This window comes from Phocoena phocoena, chromosome 2 (assembly GCF_963924675.1).
Source record: "Phocoena phocoena chromosome 2, mPhoPho1.1, whole genome shotgun sequence".
NCBI classification, from domain to species: domain Eukaryota; kingdom Metazoa; phylum Chordata; class Mammalia; order Artiodactyla; family Phocoenidae; genus Phocoena; species Phocoena phocoena.
In genome coordinates, this window is record NC_089220.1 from 76,459,106 (window position 1) to 76,477,065 (window position 17,960).

The following is a 17,960-nucleotide window of genomic DNA, read 5'->3' on the forward strand; positions in this document are numbered from 1 at the left end:
ACTCCATTGCTAAGTTGAGTCCAGCAGTAGTGGAACAGGTACCCTAGGACCCAAGCTATTAAAGACCCATGCTGTAAAGGTCAGCTTGCCCAGGAACTCCTTTACATTTACACAAAACCTCTGGCCAAATGGACAGAAAGTAAGGTTAGTTTTAGAAGAGCTTTTTGTGGCTGGAGCTCTGTAAGAATCCTTTAAAGGGATAATGGAATTAGTGGCTACTAATATAGCCCCTACTTTAGGCCCTAAAACACAATCACTGTTACATGGGGAAGTGGTTATTAGGCCAGATTTAAACTCATCTCTGTCTAGAGCATTTCATGTCTATGTGTTGCTTATGTTGTCTGCAAACTGTCTTGTCTCTTTTAATCACTGCAAATAAAGCAATACCGAAAACTTGATGAGAGAATGCACCTTAGGGGAAGGGGCTTTGTGTTTCATGCAGGAAGAGAAAGGAAAGACCGCCTCCTGCCTTTTGAAGAGATCCAGCTTTTAAGTCTTAGCTATGACTTTACCAGGGCAGGTTATGACAATATTCATTTTCCAACTGCTGGCCCTCTGCCTTTTATAGCTATCTTAAAAGCTTAAGTTTGAGTTGCAGCATCTGTCTGACAGGTGCCAAGTTCCTTTTGGCAGGGGAAAGATCACTACTTTGTATCTTCCGTTGCCTCAGATTCCTTTGGCCCCTGAGATCCCGCGAATCCTCATTCTCCCTAAACATGTTAAAAATCCATTTTTGTGGATATTAAAGTAGCAATTACACTGTAAGCATTTTATGTGCTTTTTGGGTCTGGTTTATTTTTCTTTTCATCATGTATAATCTGAATTCAGCATTAGTTTCTCCCATTTCTCTAGTATCTCCAACAGAATTTTTATGTCCCAGCTTGTGTTAGACAGAAGTGAAATATTAAGGAGGATAGATTTAAGGGAAACTTGTGCAACTTTTTTTTAAAGCACTGTTCTCAACCATTTAATTTATTAAAAGGAGATGCTGCTGTAGCTCTTGATTTATCAGCAACCACTCTTTTGTTTACAGAGTTATGGTTTCATTTGTTGTTTTGCTCTCTACTGGAAACAAATAAAGTTTTCTACCTTATTTTCAGTCAAGAGTTGTGGTATCGTTTTTTTGTGTGTTTGTAGTGATATGTACATTGTCTTTCTAGGATTTGTCTCTTCACCATGGAGAAAAGAGACCTTTTGGTCCTTTTCAGTGAGTGATAATGTTAAAGGTTGGTATGCTGAGGAGGAGCCACTGGGCATGAAGGCGGCTGTAAATGAGCTCCAGATACATAGGCACCACGTGCTTCTTTCTCAGGTTCACAAAAGCAGTCCTCCTCCACTGAACTCCATCCTCTGAAAAAAGAAAAAATGAATAGGTTAATGGTGAATGAGAAATAACTGAAATAACTTCCTGAATCAAGTACTTAATACTTTAATCATAAGCTCTACTTTGCTTTATCTTTAAAATATAACAATTTCCAAACTCCTAATGGATCTTATTTCTTAAGAAATGAGCTCTAAGAGCAACTGTGATCCCCCACCATCAAATGGATCAACTATTTACTGTACATTACATCTGCCCCAAATTTAACTTTCCTTTTGCCTTACCTCAGGGGGCTCAATGAAGGCTAACCAATCTGATGCATGTGTAGGCAAGAGTCCCATTGACTGGCACTTATAAACAGCCAATGCCAAACCCATAAGGTTCCCAATGAGATACACCAAACCCTGAAGAAACTTCTGGCTTGAACTTTCTAGCATCTTGAAAGCTGTTGGGGTAACAGAAAGTGTCAAAAACCAAAAAAACTTCTTTTTTCAATACGAATCAGGCCATATATTAATATATATAACACAGACAGTCCAGTCCCATAGTAAGAGTACAAATAGAACCATTAAAGGTGAACAAAAACCCACAAGCACCATTTCCTCCTCCATGCCACCACCACTGCCATCACCACCCTGCACACACTCCTACTGCAACTAGCCAAGAGCTAGCTGTGCCAAAGACTTCCCGTAATGGGTTCTGCCGAAGAATTTGCCTTTGATTCTTAAAGCTTAAGGAGGATTATTATTTCAAGAATACTTACTGGCTGAAATGGCCATAAGTGCCTGAATGGGTCGCCAAGCCATCATACACACCATCATAGTAGGGAAGATGGAGATAGTATTGCCTGCCATGTACATGATGAAGAGGTTCATGGGAATCTGTTTCAGGGGACCCAAGGCAATGTCCCAGCAGCGCTAAAACAAACACAGTTTTAACCTCTGATCACTATCCTCAGTCCTACGTTATATCACTGGTGTTAAAGTAAAATGAACACAATTCCCGACTTCGTGCTTCTGAGTGAGCTGACTCCTCAATTCCACCACCTCTGCCCTTCTCCCACTTTGCCACAGGAAGCTTGCTCTTCTAAAGATAAGGCATCTTCACCATTTCTGTTTTTCCCCATGGGTTTCCCAAATACCATTTTTCCCCAGGACTTGTGGTAAAGAGAAGATTTCCCTATTTTTGTTCTTAAACTTCTGCATCTATCACTGGCCCATCTGCAACTGAAGAACTAGATAAATCCACATAGTGGTAGATTAGCATACCTCAATAACTAATAGAACAAACAGACAAATCCAGATATGAACGATCTGAATGATATTATTAACCCAATTGACAAATAGAACACTGCACCCAACAGGTGCAGAAATCACATTCTTTTCAAACACACATAGGACATTTACAAAAACTGACAATTTACTGAGCTGTGGAGAAAGTGTCAATAACTCAAAGAACTCCAATCATACAAAGCATATTCTTTGATTATAATGCAATTAAGCTAGGAATCAATAACAAGGATAACTAGAAAATCCCCTATGTGTTAGAGTGAAAAAATGTGCTCTAAATGATCCACTAATCAAAGAAGAAATTTCAGTGGAAAACAAATATTGTTAACTGATAACAAATACCATATATTAAAACTGGGACACAGAGCTTTGAGAAATTTACACCCTTAAATACATATTAGAAGACTAAATAAAAGTAAGCATCTATTTCAAGAAGTAAGAAAAAGAATAAATTAAACCCAAGGAAATGGAAAGGAAAGAAATCAAAATGAGAGCAGAAATTAATGAAATTTTCTTAAAATCAACAAAGCCAAAGGTTTTTTCGAAAAGATTAAGAAAATACTGGTGAGCCTGATGAATAAAAAGCAAACTATTCAACAGCAAGAATGAAAAAAGGGACATCTCTATAGGTCTTCCATATATTAAAGTGATCAATATTATGAATTTGGGGGAAATGGCTAAATTCCTAGAAAAAATAACAACTTACCTAAATGGCATAAGAAGTTGGAAATTTAAATAGTCTTATAACTTTAAGAAACTCTATAATTAAGCCCGAATGGTATCCCTTGGCAAATTCTTAACATTTAAGGAAAAAATAAAGCCAATCTTATACAAACTCAGAGAAGAAAAAATGAATTCATTACTGTAATATGGGGCCTCATAAATACCAAAACCTGCCAATGACATTATGAGAAAAGTGTACAGACCAGTATCACTCATGAACCTAAATGCAAAAATCCTAGGGGCTTCCCTGGTGGCACAGTGGTTAAGAATCCACCTGCCAATGCAGAGGACACGGGTTCAAGCCCTGGTCCGGGAAGATCCCACATGCCACAGAACAACTAAGCCCGTGCGCCACAACTACTGAGCCTGTGCTCTAGAGCCCGTGAGCCACAACTACTGAGCCCACGTGCCACAACTACTGAAGCCCGCATGCCTAGAGCCTGTGCTCCACAATGAGAGAAGCCACCATGATGAGATGCCTGCGCGCCACAATGAAGAGTAGCCCCCCCACCGCTGCAACTAGAGAAAGCCCGTGCACAGCAACCAAGACCCAACACAGCCAAAAAAAAAAAATCCTTAACAAAATATTTAAAGTAAATCTATCTATATAAACAGAATAATATACCCCTGTCCATTTGGGTTTATTCACATAAAGGAAGAAATGGCCATGTGTAAACAGTTCCCTTATCTGTCATTTACACAGATCATTTATATGAGAGTTTATTTATAGAATTCTTGTTTTTTTAAAATTTTCTGGCCCTGCGGAGCAGCATGTGGGATCTTAGTTCCCTGACCAGGGATCAAACCTGTGCCCCCTGCTTTGGAAGCATGGAGTCTTTACCACTGGACCACCAGGGAAGTCCCTATCTGAGAGTTTAAATATCAAATCATCCATACAACAGAATTGCTCTAAAATACATATTTTATAATAATCTGCCTTTAAAATCACGCCATTTTAGTAATACCTTACTATCATGTATTATTCATATTATGCTTTGATGTACCAAGATGAAAAATGACAGGACACTTATCAAGAAAATCACTGACAACAGCTCTGTCATTTTCATGTTGTGAAAATCACTGCATTTCATGAATCAAAGTTCATTTAATATTGAACAATATTAAGGCTGAGAGGGAAGTGCCAGGCACTGTTCGAGGGACTTGGGAGACAAAATCTTGCTCTCAGGGAGCTTACAAGAGTGAAAATAGAGATAATAAAATAAGTAAACTATATATGAATGATATGGAGAAATATATATGAATGATATGGAGAAATATAAAGTAAGAAAAGATAGGGAGTGCCATGAGGGTAGACTTCACTAAGAAGGTAACACGTGAGAGACTGAAAGGAGATGAGACAGCAAATCATAAAGGTATCTGGGGGAAAAGGAAAGAACAAGTACAAAAAGCCTGAAATAGAAGCTTGCCTGGCATATTTAAGGAGCAGCAAGGAGGCCGTTCTGACTATAGGAGTGCACAAAGGGGAAAATGGTAGAAGATGAAGTGGCTTAGACCAGGATGATAGATTACAGCAATAAGAATTAAGATTTTGAATCTATTCTGAAGGTAAAAGCAACGGGCTGTTGTGTTGGTTGGTTGTGTGGTATAAGGGAACTCCAGTAGAAAAAGATGACTTGAACTGGAACGCATTGCTACCAGTAGCTAATTTTCAACCTACTTCCTTATATCTTATGTTCAAACGTCTTTTATTTTTACAATTATTGAGCACTTTTGGATCTGATATGTCAACTAATGTAACACTAATCTCAAGCGGTTTAGCTATCAAATATTCGGGATAAGGGCCATCTACAGTAAGACATTCATGTGCTGCGTGGGAGAGGGTGGGTGTGTAGGTCAGGACTGGCCCAAGGACTATAGTGACATCTATACCTCTGTACCTTCTCCACTAGGATCCGGTCTGTCTCTTGCACGCTGGTATCAGGCACTTGCTTGTCCAAGTAACCAACTGGGTACAGCGAGTCTCCCTGGCCACCGCCCCGGTCACTTCGGCTCCTAGAGACCAAAACCAAGAAACTAAGGTTGCAGCCTTCCACACTTCACATTCCACATTTCCCGTTCGAATCACAGGAATAAAGATCCTCACATGCATCTACCCAGATTAGACCAGCCCTCTCGTGGGTTCGTCAGACCGTTGCCTGTAGGGAGGAATGAAATAAGCATCCTTTGGTCATAGAAACCTCTGTGGCAGAGAAGCCGCTAGCTCCCCAGGAGTCGTTTCTGGGCCACCCATCCTTTTCAGGGAGTTGGGCCTGAGGGTTCAGGTCCTATTCCTCTGGGGTAGTGCTGGGGTGGGAGCTCTGATGTCGAACTTTGCCCAGGCACCTCACCTGCTGCCTCCTCCAGGTCCGCTCAGCTCAATCGCCCACTTGAAGCGCCGGCCTCGGTTGGCCACCAGGCTCCCCTGGGCCGTCATGGCAACGGCCGCCTCCCAAAGCTGCAGAGCTCCCGACCAAAGCTCAGCCAGGCCTCAAGCCCAACAGCGTCCGCGACTTCTGGGGTTCACTCTGCAAGTCCACGTCCGGCGCGTAACTATAGACGTCACTTCCGTCCCGGAAATTGTCAGGCGTCTGACCGAAGGGTGTGGTCGGAGCTACAGAAGGTGGGAGGGGAAAAAAAGAATGTAAAGGTACCTAAAGCGTCTTCCGCGCCTTCCCTCCTTTCTGAAGAAGGCCTGCAGGGTGTTCCCTCACCTCTGAGGTGCGTTTTATGGGACAAAGGGAAGTCCATACTGACTCTCCATTAGGGGTTGAAGCCCTGAAAAGCGTCTGGAGCTCTTACCCGTTCCCGGGAGCACAAGATTCAAATAATCTGTTTAAATCCTCGCTTCACCACGGATTGTGTGACCTTGAGCGAGTTATTTAGTAGCTTCTGGGTATTGAATGTCCACCGTGTACCAGGAACTTTATGTCTATTATTTCATTTAATTCTCACAGGAACCCTGCGACGTAGATAGTTGTGTCCCTGATCCGCAGCAAACCTAGGAGGCAGAGTGGGCATGTTAAGGCTCTTGGGCTCAAGATCCAGACGGTCTCCGTTTGAATTCTGGCTTCGTTACTTACTTGCGTGATTTTGGGCAAGTTAGATTCTTTGTGTTTCAGACCTTAACTTATGTACCTGCTTTCGAGGCTTGTTCTGAGGTTGAATAGAGTGCTCGCCACAAGCGCATGACGTGTTTTTTAATGTCATTAATCTCCAACATTATTCGTGGTGATCGGGTTTTGTATTCAACTGTATACCTATATCATAATTAAACCTATCATAGGGTTTTTAAGTTGTGTACTGTTTTTTTCCCTTTTATAACCAATGTTGCTGTCACTGCCATTCAAATCATATATTCCTTCCCTTGTAAAGTACTCTCCTACTTGCTATAAAATTTTTTAAGCTATAACAAAGTTTCTTTGGTCGCAAGGGTACTCCAGGTCTTTTATTCCTTTGTTCTAGGAATCCTCATAGTGTTATTTGCTAAAAACGTGTTCCAGAGAACGTGAAGATGTTGAGACTGAACTGAGGAAAGGTTCCAAGGTCAGATAAGCTTGAGATATTGTATTCTGCACATACATCCCAGAGATTCTCGGTGCTACTGGTATAACATTAAAACCACAAGAAATAATTCAGTAAATAATCTCCTTTCATTTTGTTTCCCAATCTGCCTGAATAACAAGCCTTTTTTTTTTTTCTATCACATCTGTTAATGTCCAGTGGAATCAATGTTCCATAGAACACAGAGGGCAACTTGCTATATGTGTGCTAGAATTAAAGAGAAAGAAGAAGGCACTCTTTAAAGATCTGACTGATATTTTTTAAAGTTTGTTAGAATATCATTAGAAATAATAGATCCTTTATGGAAATGGAGTTTCAGATTGGAATTAAACTTTTTTTTTAAGGTTTAAAAATCTATAAAAATGTGTTTTTTTTAACATCTTTATTGGGGTATAATTGCTTTACAATGGTGTGTTAGTTTCTGCTTTATAACAAAGTGAATCAGTTATACATATACATATGTTCCCATATCTCTTCCCTCTTGCGTCTCCCTCCCTCCCACCCTCCCTATCCCACCCCTCCAGGCGGCCACAAAGCACCGAGCTGATATCCCTGTGCTATGCGGCTGCTTCCCACTAGCCATCTACCTTACGTTTGTTAGTGTATATATGTCCATGCCTCTCTCTCTCTCTTTGTCACAGCTCACCCTTCCCCCTCCCCATATCCTCAAGTCCATTCTCTAGTAGGTCTGTGTCTTTCTTTATTCCTGTCTTACCCCTAGGTTCTTCATGACATTTTTTTTTCTTAAATTCCATATATATGTGTTAGCATACGGTATTTGTCTTTCTCTTTCTGACTTACTTCACTCTATATGACAGACTCTAGGTCTATCCACCTCATTACAAATAGCTCAATTTCGTTTCTTTTTAAGGCTGAGTAATATTCCATTGTATATATGTGCCGCATCTTCTTTATCCATTCATCCGATGATGGGCACTTAGGTTGTTTCCATCTCCAGGCTATTGTAAATAGAGCTGCAATGAACATTTTGGTACATGACTCTTTTTGAATTTTGGTTTTCTCAGGGTATATGCCCAGTAGTGGGATTGCTGGGTCATATGGTAGTTCTATTTGTAGTTTTTTAAGGAACCTCCATACTGTTCTCCATAGTGGCTGAACCAATTCACATTCCCACCAGCAGCGCAAGAGTGTTCCCTTTTCTCCACACCCTCTCCAGCATTCATTGTTTCTAGATTTTTTGATGATGGCCATTCTGACTGGTGTGAGATGATATCTCATTATAGTTTTGATTTGCATTTCTCTTGGAATTAAACTTTTGAGGATCCAAGTTTTTGCACAAAAATGTGTTTTGTAAGAAAAGTAAAGGGAAACATATAGTTTAATCCTGACTCCAAATGAACTCCTAAGAGAGGTAGGAACTCTCTTGGCCTACATTTCTTCATCTATAAAATAAGGGACTTGTACCAGATAACTTCTTAGGGTACCTTCTAGTTCTAAAATGTATTTTTTTGGAATACATATTTTGCATATTATTCTTTCATATATGGTATATTCATAGAAAGAAGACACATTAAGGAATAAACACATTAAGGAATAATGGGATTTCATATCATTTTTTAAAATTGTGCTTTCCCATACTTTTAGTAATTCTCTGCATTATGCGGGTACCACTTTTGGATTTAGAGAAATATAAATGTTATTAATTGTAATATGACATGATTCTAAACCTAGAAGTGGAATGGTTCTGTCCTGGATTCAAAGGAGACTCATCTTGGGAGCCCTCAAAAAATACTGATGCCTTGGCCACACCCACAGAGATTCTAATTCATTTGCTTAGGGTGGAGCAAGGTCATCAGTATTCTTGTATGGCTCTCCAGGTGATTCTCCTTTGCAGCAAGTACTGAGAACCACTGACATGGAGTGTTTGGTTGCTCTAAAATGACAAGGTATGAATTTACACAAAGTAATTTAAGCAATCATTAGTTTTTAAGAGCCTCCTTTTATGCCTCCCACTGGGATAAACTTGAATTAGAAAATAATAGAAATACTGAAATTGTAAAAATAAATGTTAAACTTCCTTTACTTTGTGGCTTTGAGCAAATATGATTTTAATGAAAGAAACTGAGAAGGCAAACCATGATTCCACAGGTCATATGAGTTGCCTTGTTTGACTTTTACAATTTGTGCCACCTGCGCAGTTTTGGTATTTGTTTTTGTAAATATCTTCCCCGCCCCTGCCACCCCGCCCCCCAACCTCTTTAGGAGTCTGAGAAGCTGACTATTTCTAATACTTCATGCCATTCTCTTCAGAGCAGTTGCATTTGGATTGAAACTTGAACAAAGAAATTTCTGTTTCACACAACCAGATTTGCGAGAATGGATCCCTTTAAAGGAAAAAAAGCTTTACAGCTATGTCTTAAGTTTTTGGTCTCTGCCATTTTACAATGTCCCTATAATAAATCTATTCGGCTATCCTCAGCCATCCAACCAGTTTCCCCAGTGTGCTCTAAAAGCTCCTAATCCTTTTGGCAGCTTAAATAAAATGGACTTCTGTTGCAATCTCCATTTATTTGTGTTATTTAACTCTACTATCATTATTGCCTTCTGAAAAGGAACACCTTCCTATTGCACCATTCATGATGCAGTTTATTCCATGTCAGTAATGGGGTTTTAACAAGAGGAAACGTTTTCCTCTGTTTTGTCTGTTTGCATTTTCAAACCTCTTTAGTGAAAAAAGAAAAAAAAATTTTTTTTTTTTTAGTAAGATCGTACCTTGCTAGCTCTTGGGTATCTGCACCATTTCTATGCAGATTACAGATTTTTCAATTTCTGGTTCATGGCTCTGCAGTGTCATGAAATGCTCCTGTCAGCAGTGACATGAACTAATATGGTGCTGGGAAAAGATGTTGGTTAGTAGTACCATTCTTCATTAGCAATTACCTTTTTTTAATTTCAGGAAGACTGTTGTGCAATTCACATTTTACCTGCAGTTCACAGGTTCCCATTATAGCACTTACCTCCAGCACTTGCTTAGGAAGCTGGGAGGATTGCCATTCCCACAGATCCCATTGAAAGCTAAGAATGACAACCATAGCATAAGTCATAATGATACATCACAGATAGCCTAACATGTTTCTTCAAACTTAGTTACTCGGGATTCATGCTAGTGATTAATTTCAGCTGTCTTGGAGGTGGGCTAAACTGTCTCTACACCAAGGATCTGAATGACTAATCCAGGTCCTTTGTGGCATTTTTTCTTACGTGCTAATATTAAAAAGCCTCGATTGGTTCCGTTATAAAGCATTGTTTTATAGCCTGAGTTTTTTATAAGGAGGATTGTCCTCGCAGAATTCATATGTTGAAGCCCTAACCCGCAATGTATTTGGAGATGGGCCTCTGGGGGGTAATTAGGGTTAGATGAGGTCATGAAGGTAGGGCCCTCATACTGGGATTGGTGTCCTTATAAGAAGAGACACAAGAGAACTTGCTGTGTCACTCTGCCATGTGAGGACACAATGAGAAGGTGGCTGTCTACAGCCAGAAAGAGAGGTCTCACCAGGAGCTGAATCAGGCAGCACCTTGATCTTGGACCTCCCTGTCTCCAGAACTGTGAAAAACTAAATTTCTGTTGTTAAAGCCACTCAGTCTGTGGTGTTTTGTTATGGTAGCCCAAGCAGACTAATAAAAGGATGAAGTGGGATTCAGAAGAATTGAAGGAGAACAATAAGTACCTTTTGTGTTTAGTGAAGTGCTTTTGAAAGATAGTCATCCGTTAAAACATAAAATAAATGTAGGATTGTTTAATTTGTAGAAGTTTATTACATAAGTGGAAACATATTAAACACTGTGCACTGACTTGTATTTTCACTTAATCCATCTTGGATGTCTTCCATGTCTGTCACTCAGATCTACCTCATTCTTTTTAAAGGCTACAGAGTATACATGGCATGGATGTACGATAACTTAGTTAACCAGTCCCTAATTGATGGGCATTTAGGTTGTTCCCGTTTGTCACTGTTACAAAAAAAGTGTTACTATGAACATCCCTGGGTAATTTGTCAACACAGTTCTGTAGGAGAGTCATACAATTAAGGTTGCTTACCACAGAGGTTATACAGTTACAATATTAATAAATTAAAATAGGCCCTCCAAAATGTGCTAATTTACACTTTTAAGAGGTTGTGGACTAAATTATTTTTAGTCTTATAGTGAGTTATATAGTGTCCCCCCAAAATTCACATCCACCTGGAACCTCAGGATGTGACCTTAATTGGAAATAGGAACTTTGCAGGTGTAGTTAGTTTAGATGAGGTCATATTGGATTAGGGTGGGTTCTAAATGCAATAACTGATATGCTTATCAGAGGAGAGGGCACACAGATAGATACATGGGGTAAAAGTCCATGTGACAATGGAGGCATATTGGAGTACTGCAGCTACAAGATGACGATTGCCAGAGCCACCAGAAGCTAGGAAGAGGCAAGGAAAGAAAGATTCTTGCCTAGAATGTGCAGAAAGATCATGGCCCTGCCAACACCTTGGTTTTGGTTTTCCAGCCTCTAGAACTGTGAGAGACTGTATTTCTGTTGTTTTAAGCCACCCAGTTTCTGGTACTTTGTTACTATGGTCCTAGGAAACTAATACAAGTTTCCTTCTGAAAGAGGAAATCATTCAAATGAATTAGGCTAACCAGGGTTAGCTTAAGTGGGAAATAATAGCAAATACTAAAATAATATTGCCAAGGCTGCCAAATCAAATCCTAAACTTTAAAACATTTGCACAATTTTAATTTCCTAATTGCTGTAAATTAGTAAAGTGATTTAAAAATTTTATTTTATTTATTTTTGGCTGCATTGGGTCTTCATTGCTGCATGCGGGCTTTTCTCTAGATGCAGCTAGTGGTGGCTACTCTTCGTTGTGGTGCGCGGGCTTCTTGCTGTGGCTTCTCGTTGCAGAGCATGGGCTTTAGGTGCACGGGCTTCGGTAGTTGTGGCACACGGGTTCAGTAGTTGTGGCTCATGGGCTCTAGAGTGCAGGCTTAGTAGTTGTGGCGCATGGGCTTAGTTGCTCCGCGCGCGGCATGTGGGATCTTCCCCGACCAGGGCTGGAACCCGTATCCCCTGCATTGGCAGGTGGATTCTTAACCACTGCGCCACCAGGGAAGCCTAGTAAAGTGATTTTTTAAAATTATTTTAATTAAAAAAGACATTTATTAGATAAAATGAAAAAATACAAATAAGTAAAAAAGAGAATTAACGAATCCTACCATGCAAAAAAGTGATAACAGTAATAATTTTCATGGACATTTTGATTTAGACTCTCCCAGATTTTTTGATTTATATTTTGACTTATTTAACATATGTTTTATAACATGCTCTTCCATGAAGGGCCATATTTTTATTTTTGTAAAAGGCAAAGGAAAAAGTCCAGCTGAATCTTTCAGTTTTCAAAAAAACTCTGATACTTCTGCCAGATGTTCAGTTTCTGTTGCTTTCATCCAGCTCTGGCCACAATCATGAGGCACCACCACGATGCCACTCACCAATTTCCGCAGTCCTCCCCAACCAGCCTACAACTGGAGCCACACCTCATTTCCCAGGACTGGAACTAGTCCTGCTACCCTTTGTAGATCAGATTATTTCTGTAGAATATGTGTGCTCTCGCCTTTAAAGGATTCAGAGTTTAGGTAAGTTTGGGCAGCACTGCTCTATCTTTCTATTTGTATTTATTTATTTATTTACTTACCTACCTACCTCACCATGCAGCTTGTGGGATCTTAGTTCCCCCCACCAGGGGTTGAACCCGAGCACTCGGCAGTGAAAGCGTGGAGTCCTAACCACTGGACCACCAGGGAATTCCCTTTCTTTTAGAGATTCACAATTAATGTTAGTATTTTAAAGACTCAGAAATGCTACAGTAAAGAAATATTTGTTTTATCCATCAGTTACTGAACTTCTTTGGCCAAGGAAGCCTTTTTTTCTTCTCCCTTTTCCCCTCTCTTTTCAGTGTATCAACATCTTGCAGAACGGGTGTTCTGAAGAGCACAGCTAATTTTGGATAGCCAGTTTAGGGTCAGACTCAATTTTGTTACTGCCAGAGTAGTTTGACCGTGTGTCCGGCTCCAAGAAATGGACTTCAGTCTTATTGATCTTCCTGTAGCTCCAGTCTCTTGAGGCTGTAGACCTCCTTTGCCCTTTCAAGCCCCCTTCCCAAGGACATTATCCTGCTTCTGATGCTTGTTGTCCTGCCCATTTCATTTCCTTCCTGCCTGCACCCTGCCCTTGAACTCCTCTCCGCTATGCCTGTTTGTTATGAGGGCCCCGGAGTATCAAACCCTCAAGCAACTGCATGACTGGACTTGTTTTGTGAAAGGTCATAACTTTCAGATACCCTATACTGATTACCAGGCTGTCGGCACCACAGCGAGTCTGTCTCCGCAGCATTGGCCCCCCTCCTGGAACTGGTCTAGTTCCAAGACTGCTTTTCCAAGGCAGCAGTCAACCAAATTGTGTTCTTCTCTATCTTAGAAAAATCACTGGACAGGTAAAGTTGGGGGTGGGGAATATTTTGCAGAGAGACAGCCACAATCAGTGTGCTATATACTATTAGAGTGTTTTACATAGGTTACCCTGTTTCCCAACATCCCCTAAGAGAAGAGTTATCCTCCCTCTGCAGTTAAGGTAAAGATGGTGTAGAAGGTCCCAAAGGCAGTGATCAAGGCTTCTGATAGAGATGAGCCTTGCTCCAAAGCTAGTGTTCTTTCCGCTCTAACATGCTGCCCCCTACCATCTTCCAGGTGACAGTGTATGTAATTGCAGGAAATCTACTTGGGGAAGGAGGGAAATACCATCACCCGCTTTCCAGCTGTCGAAGTGCCACAGAGTTGCATCCAAAACAAACTGTTTTTAACAGGAGGATCCCCTACCATTCAACAGTCCCCCCCCCCAGCCCCCCACCTTCCACCTGCCAAACAAAATCTAGGAAGCTGCTGCTGCTTCTGCCACCAAGGCATCTGTACCGTGGTTGTATTTGAAACGACCATGAATCTTGCAAACGGGGAGTGAGCTTTGCTCCTTTCCACTGCTATCGCCTTATCTGAAACTTTCCCTACTGCCATCCTTTCCTTCCACAGTCTGCACAGGAAGGTGGGGAAGGGAGGAGCAGAATAAAAGGGATTGACTTCTCACTTTGACTGCCAAAGTCAGCTGGAATTCTCCAAGGGCTCTGAGGCTGAGCAGTAGATGTAGTTAGCTATGGAATGGATGAGCTATTGTGTTTTACGTCTCTTCACGCTCAGTCCTCTACCAGGCCTGGCATCAGTCTGAGGGGATGAGAATGGCATCACCACAGTAAATGCTCTGGCTTCCTGAACCTCCGGCCCAAAGGACAACATTTTCATACCTAAGGCTCATGGGCTCCCTCCCTCCCACTAGTCATCTTGCATCCTGATGATAGATTAATCCTCCTAAAGTACTGATTTAATTCTCATTTCCCCGCTCAATGCCTATGCCTTGTTGTTTTGTGTCTTAAAGTTTCAACTGCCATTTATATTATTATGTGCACTTATAGTGATTGGCATTTCAATTAATATTACATGGATTGATCTATGTAATATATTTATCATAAAAATGCAGTTTACAAAGTTGTAAGGATATGATCTCATTTCTTAAATGTAGGTACATTTGCATAGTAAAATATCTGAAAAAACATATGTTCGAATGGAGACAGTGCTTGTCTGTGAGTAATAGACTTTTAATGATTTCTAGTAGTTTTTTTCCTTCCCAAACACATTTGCCTGATTATTCCAGATATTCACAACTGTCAGGTGACAGTCTTTCCTCCTGCTACTCCCCAGAGCTCTCCCCACCCCATTCAAACCGCGATAGACGGCGGTCCTGGAATTTATTTTGTACTTCCCCTGTCTGTCTGGAACACCCTGCCTGTCAAAATCCTGTCCAGCTTGTCAGGCCCGACTGCAGCCTTCCTGCATGATCCCTTCCCTGACTCTCCACTCAGAAGCGTACATACAACTTTGCATGTAAGTTCTTTTCTCACATGGGTGTTTATAGTCAGGGTTATTCTACACACCATCTCTGATGTCCATACCCCTGTGAGAGGGGGAGTGTAGGGCAGAAAGGCTAATTCAGCTGCCTGTTCACTCAGATGGAGGGAATATCTAAGGCAGTCAGAAGGAAGCAATGAGGGAATGGCTAGAGGGGTGCACTCCCTTGGAGACTGTCCACTGTGAGGGCTGGCGGGGAACCACCTTTCTGTGAAGGGCTGGTGGTGTACGGACAATAAAAATATGTATGGAATGCACTCTTTTTTAATCCCTTAACAACAACAACAAAAATTTGATTGCGCTCCAAGGGGAAAAAAAATTCAACTTTATTGACTGAAAAATATCAGTGAAGACAACTGACCTGCATTTCATCACTAAAATGGTATATATTTCAAAAATAGCAATATGAAGGCAAATTTCTTTATTTTCACCTTAAGTTATGTTGACATTTGGCAGTCTCATGAGAACGATGGGCCAGAGATATGTAAACCCCAGAACTAGAGTCTGAAGATGAACCTGCCTGAGACTCTTGCCCTAAGAAGCTCTAGAAATGAGAACATCAAGGTTCTCCTCTGGCCTTCAGACAACCTGGGACCTTGTTTGAGCTGAGATCCTTCTATGTTAACACAGCAGATTCCCTGAGTCCTAGGACTCTGTTACTTGTCTTACCTCATCACCCAGCCTTCCTTGAGGGTAAGAACTGTTCCTTAGACTCTTCACCCTCTTCTGGTGAGGGCCCAGCACAGTGCCTTTTGTATAGTGGGTCATCGAGAAATTCCTGTTTGTGACAATGGTGATGAAGAAATAGTTGGAGAGATAGTGACTTCACCCATGTGTGTTGAATTTTATTTTCTTAAAAACAGCACACCCACTTAGTGGAAGTTATACTCCGGGAGTGTTCTACACTGCACACCACTGGAACCCAGGGCTTCTGCTCCCTTCACTCACTCACCCTGCTGGACTCTCTCAACAGTCCCCTCTGTTGACAGGCATGGCCCCACACAGCGGCATGTGCCTGCTTGTGCTTGGTACAATCTGAGAAGCTCGCAAAGGCATTGCTTATGCAAAACATATCCTAAAAATATTTCTCCTGGGCTTCCCTGGTGGCACAGTGGTTGAGAGTCCACCTGCCGATGCAGGGGACACGGGTTCGTGCCCCGGTCCGGGAAGATCCCACATGCCGCGGAGCGGCTGGGCCCGTGAGCCATGGCCGCTGAGCCTGTGCGTCCGGAGCCTGTGCTCCGCAACGGGAGAGGCCACAACAGTGAGAGGCCGGCATACCGCAAAAAAAAAAAAAAAAAAAAAATTTCTCCCATCAATCTAAAGTAGTGCCTGAAATTTTCACCATTACTTAATTTTTTTGTATTAAGTAAGTAAGGACCTTGTTACTAGAGGGGAAAAATACATTGTTATTATTACCTAATGATATTTTAGCTCTGATTAGTTTATCTGCCAGGCCTCCCATTGCTCTGAACTCCCACAGCCTCTAGGATATACCTTTTATCATTGCATTCACCACAATGTATTGGAATGATCTCTTTCCCTGTTTGTCCAAGCCACTGTGAGCTTCCCCAGGCTATCTCCTGGTACAATGTCAGCCTGACACATGATGGGCCCGCAAAAATATCGTTAAACCCAACTTAGGTAGCCCTGGGGAGTTCTGAACAGAGTGCCTAAAGCAGTGAGTCCAGGGATGTGGAGTCTTGCAGTGAGCAACTGTTACACCAAATGTACTACTTGATAGGCTTCTGCAAGGGATGAGAGGCCCACCAGAGACAAACTTGCTCCTGTCACAATTTGGTTAACGTTGACCAGTAGCTTACCTGTGAAGATGGGTAGACTCTGTCTCCACTAAGATGAAGAGAATTACCCTCAGTAATTAAAAGCATGTCAGGGACAGATCCAACCCTAACCTCATCCTCTAGTGTTCACCATCCCAAAGAAACTGAGCCTGCTTCCTGGGCATGCATATTTCTTGTGGTTTTTTTTTTTTTTTTTTTGCGGTACACGGGCCTCTCACTGTTGTGGCCTCTCCTGTTGCGGAGCGCAGGCTCCAGACGCGCAGGCTCAGCAGCCATGGCTCACGGGCCTAGCCGCTCCGCGGCATGTGGGATCTTCCCAGACTGGGGCTCGAACCCGTGTCCCCTGCATTGGCAAGCGGACTCCCAACCACTGCGCCACCAGGGAAGCCCTCTTGTGTTCTTAACAGTCCAGAACAGAGTCTGGCAAATATCAGGAACTAACAAATAAGAGCTAACAATTATATAGTGCTTACCATGTGCCAGATACATTCCTCTAAGAATTTTATATGTGTTAACTCATGTAATCCTCATAACGATGAGGCAGATACCATTAACATCCCCATTTTACACATGGGGAAACCAAAGCTCACAGGAGTTTATATGACTTCCCCGAGGTCGCAGAGCTCCAGTCTACCCTTTTAAATATTTTGCCTTAGTGCACTTAAATAGGAGTGAATGAATAAGTCTCTCCCTGCACCATATTTTTTTTAAATAAATAAATTTATTTATTTATTTATTTGGCTGTGTTGGGTCTTCGTTGCAGCCCAGGGCTCTTCTCTCTAGTTGCAGTGCCCGGGCTTCTCATTGCGGTGGCTTCTCTTGTTGCGGAGCACGGGCTCTAGGTGAGTGGCCTTCAGTAGTTGTGGCACACAGGCTCAGTAGTTGTGGCTCGCGGGCTCTAGAGCGCAGGCTCAGTAGTTATGGTGCATGGGTTTAGTTGCTCCACGGCATGTGGGATCTTCCTAGACCAGGGGTCAAACCCGTGTCCCCTGCCTTGGCAGGCAGATTCCTAACCACTGCGCCACCAGGGAAGTCCCATCCCTGCACCATATTTTTATAGCAGATTATAGCAGATATAGCACCTCCTGGTGCAACACTTAAAGCACGGTTTCACTCACTAGACTGTGACTAGCGCAGGGTCATTCTTTGACTCTTATCCACCCTCGGTTCCCCGAGCGGTATTACTTGCCCCATCGTAGCAGGACTACCATACGTACCTGTGTCCGCCAGGGGGCACTGTGT

General features: G+C 41.9%; 1 protein-coding gene across 1 annotated transcript; it reads right to left on the bottom strand.

The window, feature by feature from the left end:
* Positions 1–773: 773 nt before the first annotated feature.
* On the bottom strand, positions 774–5,891 carry EMC4 (ER membrane protein complex subunit 4). Its single transcript, XM_065871561.1, has 5 exons — positions 5,682–5,891; positions 5,232–5,346; positions 2,085–2,238; positions 1,606–1,766; positions 774–1,350 (listed from the first exon to the last, which is right to left on the bottom strand). The coding sequence occupies exons 1-5, from the start codon at positions 5,765–5,767 to the stop codon at positions 1,315–1,317; spliced, it is 552 nt and encodes a 183-aa protein (XP_065727633.1). The 5' UTR covers positions 5,768–5,891; the 3' UTR covers positions 774–1,314.
* Between the last annotated feature and the right edge of the window lie 12,069 nt (positions 5,892–17,960).

Bases quoted from the DNA above. Each gene is read 5' to 3' on its own strand.
- EMC4 (XM_065871561.1), bottom strand. From the start codon at position 5,767: ATGACGGCCCAGGGGAGCCTGGTGGCCAACCGAGGCCGGCGCTTCAAG. The intron at 5,347-5,681 runs GTGAGGTGCCTG...TTTGGTCTCTAG, and splicing joins GGACCTGGAGGAGGCAGCAG to GAGCCGAAGTGACCGGGGCG. The intron at 1,767-2,084 runs GTAAGTATTCTT...TTACCCCAACAG, and splicing joins ACTTATGGCCATTTCAGCCA to CTTTCAAGATGCTAGAAAGT.